We start from the raw sequence: 7,969 nt of genomic DNA on the forward strand, positions 1-7,969 counted from the left end.
TGTTGAAGCATGGAGTGAACTTTGCAGAGCATTAGGAGTTATATTAGCAGTGATACGAACACTGATACATTGTTGTATCCCAGCTCTTTTCATAGGGGAGAAGGAGGATGAACGTATTCTATTCAAAACAACATGTCTCAATTGATACACCAGCACTTCGAAGGTGGCCTTCTGCACTCTCTATTTTCGCGCCGACGATATCAACACATTGTTGAAGGAAAACACCGAAACCCTGTCTACGGTCCTCGTCATATTAATGACCAGTTCTTCCTGATGTAAGCCTTCAATTCATCAAAGAATTCCTCTGCTGGGCTCAGATCAGGTGAATACAGTTGCAAATATAGTAGTTTCACTCCAGCGTCGAAGCATATCTGTTTTATCCTGGTTGAGTGATGGAATGATGTGTTATGCATCACTAGGACAGATTTGGGTTCTGGCCACAGCCCACAGTGCTGGAGCAGCTGGCCCAATGAAATCTTCAAAGAAAGCAGCATCGGTTGAACCAGCAAAGGCATGAGAAGGGAGGATGCCATCTTGGGTATAGGCAGTCAGTATCTGATAACATTGGCCTTGGTGGAATCTTGACACTTGGACTGATTGTCACGTCCAGTGGAGACCAACCACTCCGTCTAAATCCTATCCGTTTATCACACCCAGATTCATCGACATAGACCAGATGATATGAACTCAATTCGGACAGTCTATGCAGGTAGAAGTCTGATCTGATAGCTGCGGGTTCTGCTCTTTTGCTCTCTGTTGAGCTTTCTTTTTGGTCCAACCCGCGCAACAAAGGGCCCGTTGGAGGCTGGCTGTCGATGTTAGTATATCAAATTCGTCCTGAAGAAAGACGACCATCTCATCAACGTATAGGCCGGGTTTCTCGGTGAGGTGGTCACAAAGGGCGTCAAGCATCGGAGGCGTAATACTTCTGGGCCGGCGAGCACGGATTGGAGGCGGACAAACACTGCCAAACAACCGTAGGTTTTGCGGATATGTGATAGTACGGAGTACGCTCGCTACATCCAGCAGCCTTGGTCATCTGTGATGTAGTTGATGATTTTATTAAGAATCATATGGCAAATAAATTCGCGCATCCATGGCTGAAAGATTCATTTTGCTGCTGCTGCTCAAGGGTGCTGTGGAGTGTATTATTCTTGATAAGTTACGCTTACAATATAATATACGGAGTAACTCGGTAACGTTTGGGTTACGTGCCGTACCATCCAACCTTCCAAGGTTAAATGATCACACTTTACCACCCAATTTTGGATTGGCCTGAAACTAGTAGTCTTGGCACCTAGGAAGCCGATTTCGAGCGCGACTGTGGGCATGTAACCCGGACTTGTACTGTACCTTTCCGGGGGCTTTCGAGGTTGAAAGTTCCTGTGGCTTGCTAGCTCCAAGCAAGAGATCCTCACACTAGTAGTTAATAATATTTCAAATTACATTATTAGCGTGAATCAAAATTTTTTGAAACCGCGCTGCTGATCGGTGTTCTCAGGCAAATCCTTGAGATGTTGATATCAGAAAAACTCCTCCTCCGCACCTTGCACACATCAACTTCATTTGCTACCTGTCCCTTGGTATTTTGAACGCACTTCTCTTCCTTCCCTGCCTTAAAAAATGAGGCCGGGCTACTATCCAATATGTTTATCAGGAAATAAGGCGCCGAGGGTTCATCTCGAATGTACGGAGTAAATGACATTCGATCCATTAGCGACTAGCGACTACTTTCCTTGTTTCAGCATACAGAGCACAGACAGATTGTAAGCCAGGGCATGGACCACACATCGGAGGCGGTGAATCGGATAGTAGTAAAGGGGGCGAGGCGGTGCGCTGCAAACAGATTGATTGAGGAAGCGGATAAGGTGGTCAAGTGTATACAACTACACTGACTTGCTTGGAATTCTGGTTGTTATGACAATCACAGACTGACCGCCCCCTCGCTATTTCGTGGCTAGCTGTAGAATAAACAGCAAGTCTCCCCCTCGAGTGGGTGGGGGTGGTAAGAAGCAACAACAGATCAGTCTTGGAGAAAGAAAGGGTATCTGAACACTCTCACATCGGGCAGCGATTTCTTTGCCTGCCGATGCAATGGGCGCCAAACGAATAAGCGCTCGCCAAAAGTCCAGGAAATCACACTGAGGTGCACATCATGCGGGTGCTTTGAGATAGGCACACTCGGCGGGGTCATACCACTCTGATTTCCTGTGGTATGATAAGTTACAGCGTAGGCAGGAGGCAGTATTCAATACGATACAACTACGCGAGAAATCCTACGAGCTGCATGTCACAGCAGCATCCTTGTCGACTACGTGGTCGTTCATCATCATTCCGGTTCCCCGCAGCTGACCCCCTGTTTTGCAACAGAATTGATCTTCCAAACGGGCCCCACCACTCTCCCGGGTTTGGGTCTGTCGGAGCCTTGCGCTTCTTGTCAGAATAAACTATTGCAGGGCGTCTGGCTCCGATATCTCAGCCGGCAGTGATCAAGCTGACCCACAAGAGCGACGGCGATGTGGCATACGGTGGGACCCCTGCAAAGCACAATAGCATTTTCTGTTCGGCCACTAGGGGGCAAAAGAGCTCAATCACCACCAGCGCCATAGTGGTATAGAGGGTACGAATCATCCAATCCAATCCCTCCAATATTTTTTTGTTCCCCTTACTCCGTACTCTTGGCATCCTAAGGCCCCTGCACAAAATATAGATCCCCGCAGCGAGCTGGCGGGCGCCCCGCGTTCCCCCCCCCCCCCCCCCAGCAGCGATGAGAAGTGAAAAGGGAAGTGGGCTTTTATATTCTAATATTCTGGCGGGTGAGTATAAGCGGTAAATACAACAACAACACATGGATAAAAATGGTATCGAAGCTGTCGAGATCGTGACAGGATCGCCAACCTAGGGAGTGGAAAAATACATTTTCTAAGGGGCTCTTTGAGAACCAATAAGCCCCTTCAAACTTACGATGAGAGGGACTTCAGTGGTATGCGTATTTTGTTAGGGTTATCTATTGGCTGGCTATGTAGCAGGACAATCCCGAGGGGTGGAAAGTTAGTATGGTATTCTGCTAATACATTCCACTACAAGTGTCAAACCCAGAGACATCGTCAGTGATCTGCCACAGCTTCTCTGAGACTCAAAGGATCTCTAAAATACCTCTATGGATTTACTTGTGCATGATCTTGTCCCATTTTAGGAATCATATTGCGAAGAGGGATTTCACTGTTCATATATTTTTGGACGTGGTTGTCTCAATATCAATATATAATAATCGACAGGCGAATAAGTAGAGGAATACTCATAGTGATAGAAGGCTGTGGATAATTGTATTGCTATTTGAGTAAAGCGGAGGCTCTGACAATAGACTCGTTAAATCTCTCGTTGATGTTGAAGTCCCGTTCTCCGATACAATGGGGGGATGGATGATAAAAGGAAAAGCTGGGAAGAAGGGACTACCTAGTCATGGATTGGCAAGGATAGTAAATATGTTTCTTGGGGTTGGAAAAAGAAAGGGGAAGCGAACTCAAACAAAAGCAGAAGGGATTCAAAAAGGGGTTTAGGAACCACAACGCAGAACGTTTGGAAGGTTGTGCACATCCTTGGCTTCACGATTGTCCTCCCCAACACATCTAGACCTCCAACGAAATAATGGCCCGTCAGCCCTATGCGTTCCCGTCGCTGGCCAACGCCAAGTTCAAACTGTGATCCCACCAACCAGCAATCAGAATCGCCCCTCCTCCACATACGAGATGGGGATAGCCAAATTTGGAGTGGGTTCACCGACATGGAACCAAATAACCCCTTTCACCCACCCCCCGCCTATCCCTCGGACAGGGCAGCCAATATGGATTCAGATATCGTTGTGAGAATGGTCTTGTCGCTTCATCAGATCAATGAGGTGTTGTTGAAGCTTGGTGACGAATCAATAGTAGTAGAACTAACTATCAAAGAACACATGCTGATAACGCCCGGGCAGGTTGGTCTCCGGGTTTCCCAACCGGTGCACTCCCGATGGATAGGGACTCCTTAGCAAGGATATAGAGGCTCCCGTGACCATATCCCCGAGCGGTTGTCGATCAAGGAATTGTTGCAGTAGACTATATGGCTCCGGGTTTGCCTTCAAATGGAGCTTCAAAGCCGCCTCTGTAAGCGCAACTTTCACAGGTTGTCTGATACATACGGCAATGTGAAATATGATAGCTGCATATGGTCTCATTCAAGTTCATTATTGACACAGACATTGAAGTATTTCCGAGTGTTGGCTCCTGCACAGAGATCTTCATTCAGCACCTCATGCAGGTCTTCATGCAAAATAAACGAACCACGGGTTGATAGGGACAAAAAGAGGGATGATATATGTTGGCGATAAGAAGAGACGTGTCAGAACTTTACTCCTGGAGTCTAGGGGCATCCCCTACTCCCCTGCGCCCCCGACTTTCCCAAAACCGTTGCTCAACGCTACCATAGTTGAATGATCTGAAACAAAAAAATAAATATATGTATAAATAAAAAAAATCAATACTTTAAACGGTGGGGCGGTGTGTAGACATCACATATTCAATCAAGAATGTGCGCTGCCGCTACTCACTAGGTATGATAGATTGGTTTGAGAATATAAGAGTATTGAAGCGAATCCCAAAATTTCTAAGTATTCGATATATCCGATAACTGGCATGGGAAAAAGAAAACAATATACTAGGAATAATACCTAAGTAGAAAGAAAAGAAAAAAAAATCTCAGAATTACAGGAGAAAAAATGCCCTCTTTTTATAACCATAGCCTCCCACACTTGGTGCCTGAGAATTCGTATGGAAATGAACCGTCTTGTATGAATTGTACAGACTGTACATACGGAGTTAGCTGATGGCCGGAGGCAGAGCAGACCCCTTGCAGGGCCTGCCGTAGTTGCCCAGTTACCTTCAGTCCTTCAATACTCCCGACAACTGACTGCTTCCCATATGGACTCCCGAACGTTACCACGACACAGTAATATGCAGAATAGCTTGGTTAGCGGGTCTTGCATTTCATTCTTCGGGAAACCCAAAAATCTTCGGCTGGCCAAACACATGTCTCTGCTGATGGAAATGATGGTGCCTCCAGGTTGTTGAGTCTTGAAGAGGAGGTCGGAGCTGGAAATGGAAACGAGCCAAAGGAAAATGATCCACGAATCGGCGTTATATACATGACGGAGCTTTTAGAGCAGACTCGAAGGAAGCCTTGAAATAGTCCTGCAAAGGGAGGGGGGAGGATGAGGAATTAATGAACATGTTCTCGCAGCAATTACACGGACCATACATCATCAATAACGTGGATTTTGTGAAATTCCCAGTATGTGCAGCTCTACACTATACTAAGGGAAAGTGTGTCCTCCCCCCAACCCACCCCCCCCCAAATACACACCAATCTTTAGGCTAGGTTAGGAAGCCAACTGGCTTCATTAATACGGTTTGCTCGTCATTAAAAATTACCCTTCCGGGTAAAAGCGGATGCGTTCTTGGAGTTTCCATTTGGCAATTGTACTGCGTCAATGCTCTTGAAAAATCCAAACATGACGCGGGGAGAGCTCAAAACGGAAGCGCAAAACGGAAAGCAAAGCGGTCGGAATCAAATGCTCGATGCGCCACGATGGAACGCTATATGCATCATTGTAAACAGTGTTAGGAAGCAACCCCGCTCCGGTATTTTGGATCAATCGTTTCAGGATCTTCGTGGAGTGACCCTCCTCAGAATGGCATTAGCGTTCCGGCTCCCTGCAGGCAATGACCTCCGCAGACTTCAAGACTAATAGTTAAATTATTTGGTTTCTCTCTGACAAAAGGGAAAAAAAGAGAGGAGGTGAACCCACCAGTCGCCTCGGGATATTTCAAAAGCAAATCATGTAAAAATACTGTTTCTTCTGGGCTCTGGTTTGAATGAGAGATAAATGAGTGCCCCGTAGCTGCCTGAGAAGTCCACACCTTTTGGTAAAAAAAACGTCGAGTCCGAAAGGTTATTGTTGTATTTCCTTGAAGCGCCTCCGGCTTGAAAACGGAACATAAAAAATACGCCTTGGGTGATCACCACGCGTAAAGTCCTGCGGAACAGTTAGCAGAACTCACCGGAAGACAAAAAATTCATTTCTTTCTTTTTTTGGTACGGAAAATCATCGTCTTCCAGCAATGCATGTTTCGAGCGGCTGGCGCTTACTCACTGGCTGTTTGAACAAAAAGAAAAAGAAAACAAAAATTTTCCCCCTTCATGAGGAGGTTAACCGGTCATCCATCTTCATCTATCTTCTGCATTGAGTGCTGTGACACACGAGTTACTCTTCTTTTTGGCCACAATTGGTTAGCTGCTTGCTACGTCACCACTGCAAAAAAAAAAAAAAAAGAAAAAAAAAGAAAAAAAATCTTTCTTTTTTTCTTATTTCTCGCTTATGGACGCACCATGGTTGACTTGTAGGTATTATTCTTGGAAGAAGGCGAGATGGGCGGATATTGCATACATGCCGTGCTTGGAAATAGATTTTGTAACGCGCATGAACGAAAAGTGGAATGAAAGAACCTATGGGATCTCAACCACCATCATGTAGTGATGAAAGGACGCTATCTGAAGGCCTTGGGAGAGAAAAGATTCGAAAACGAATCTACGCAGCGTACTCCGTAGATGGAGAACAATACAGGGGATACATCCGGCCAAATAAGTTAAATATTCAATATTTCAGGGTCAACCCAATGACGCTAACCTTGATAGGTATTACTATGGCTACCCTAGGCACGTGCCACTCAACCTATCCATATTGTGCTGCTCTCGTTGAGCCAGGTAATAATAATACAACAACGAATCCTCCTACAGTTTTTCTGACCGAAAATTTAAACCGTGTTCGGCTTTTTTGAACACTCAGTTCAAGTAGATGCCCCATACGGACCAGGTCATTTCACCTCGACAAGTGTGGTCAGTTGAGCTATGCGAGGCCAGACTGAATCTAGCGGCACGCCGGGAACCTTCTCCACAATGATATACTCCGCGCCTACAGAATTTGGCCTCGAGTTCCATGAATATACTTGGGAAACAGGAGTTTTGCATACGCTGCGCACCTATCAACAATAAATCAACAGGGACTCAATAGTTGGTGTGAAGCATAGGTACATACAAATTCCATTGTCGCTACTTCACTGGCAGTAGTAAGGTGAGGAAGGCAGGCATTGGGATTAGGAATATTTGCCACAGCTTGCATGCCATTGTCCAGAGTAAGTAGGGAAGCTTTATTGCATATGCCATTAAGGTACTTCTTGATGTTGAAGCAGGATTTGGCACCAACAGCCGCCGCCCCAACATGTGCTAACTTCTTAACGTCAAAGTGAATGTATCGCTGCGCTTCATTTTGAATGAATCGGTCACGCGTGTAATGAAAAAATTCATGGTCCAGACTCACTGCTGTATCAGATTAACAACGCTGAACGGCATGTTTTCAGTAGTAACAAACTCACATGATAAGGGGGAGTAGCAGGTCAGTGAGTGACCTGCAGACATAGTGCGGAATGTACGGAGTAGTCTGGCAAACTCGGAAACGAGGTACAGTACATAGTGTCGACTGATAATGTGAAAAGTTTCAAGGATTTCTTTGACCATCAGTGACAGATTCTGGCATCAAGATCGATTATTGCTCTGATCGCAATGTTAGGTGACTCGGCTATCTGAAGTAAGGTGGACTATAACTGATAAATGTTCAAAATTTACAAGACAGGAAGCAGGAGAAAACATATGCTGGAGGTGTTGTTGGAAGGAAAAATTATTGACCCATGCTGTATATTGATTCTGTTAGGTCGCTGGGAGCTCTCTCACGCCAGCGCCATGCTGGTAGTAACTAACGTGTTTAATCAGATGCAGGAAAACAGCGACAGAAAAGATTTACTGCCCTCTCTAAATTTTCATTTCTAATTGGGAGCCGAACAGAGGGATGAAACATCCCCTTCCAAGATAATCAACG

At 45.6% G+C, this 7,969-nt stretch overlaps 2 protein-coding genes across 2 annotated transcripts; both read right to left on the reverse strand.

The window, feature by feature from the left end:
* Nucleotides 1–904: 904 nt before the first annotated feature.
* On the reverse strand, nt 905–1,039 carry HCAG_07245 (conserved hypothetical protein; the record flags this gene model as incomplete). The annotated part of the gene is made up of 1 exon (XM_001537773.1): nt 905–1,039. One exon carries the CDS (start codon nt 1,037–1,039, stop codon nt 905–907), a length of 135 nt encoding a protein of 44 aa, XP_001537823.1.
* A 5,872-nt stretch (nt 1,040–6,911) lies between these two features.
* Nucleotides 6,912–7,512, reverse strand: HCAG_07246 (predicted protein; the record flags this gene model as incomplete). The annotated part of the gene is made up of 3 exons (XM_001537774.1): nt 6,912–7,076; nt 7,133–7,416; nt 7,470–7,512. 3 exons carry the CDS (start codon nt 7,510–7,512, stop codon nt 6,912–6,914), a joined length of 492 nt encoding a protein of 163 aa, XP_001537824.1.
* Nucleotides 7,513–7,969: the final 457 nt, after the last annotated feature.

The sequence above is a fragment of the Histoplasma capsulatum genome, genomic scaffold, assembly GCF_000149585.1.
Source record: "Histoplasma capsulatum NAm1 scaffold_8 genomic scaffold, whole genome shotgun sequence".
NCBI lineage: Eukaryota > Fungi > Ascomycota > Eurotiomycetes > Onygenales > Ajellomycetaceae > Histoplasma > Histoplasma mississippiense.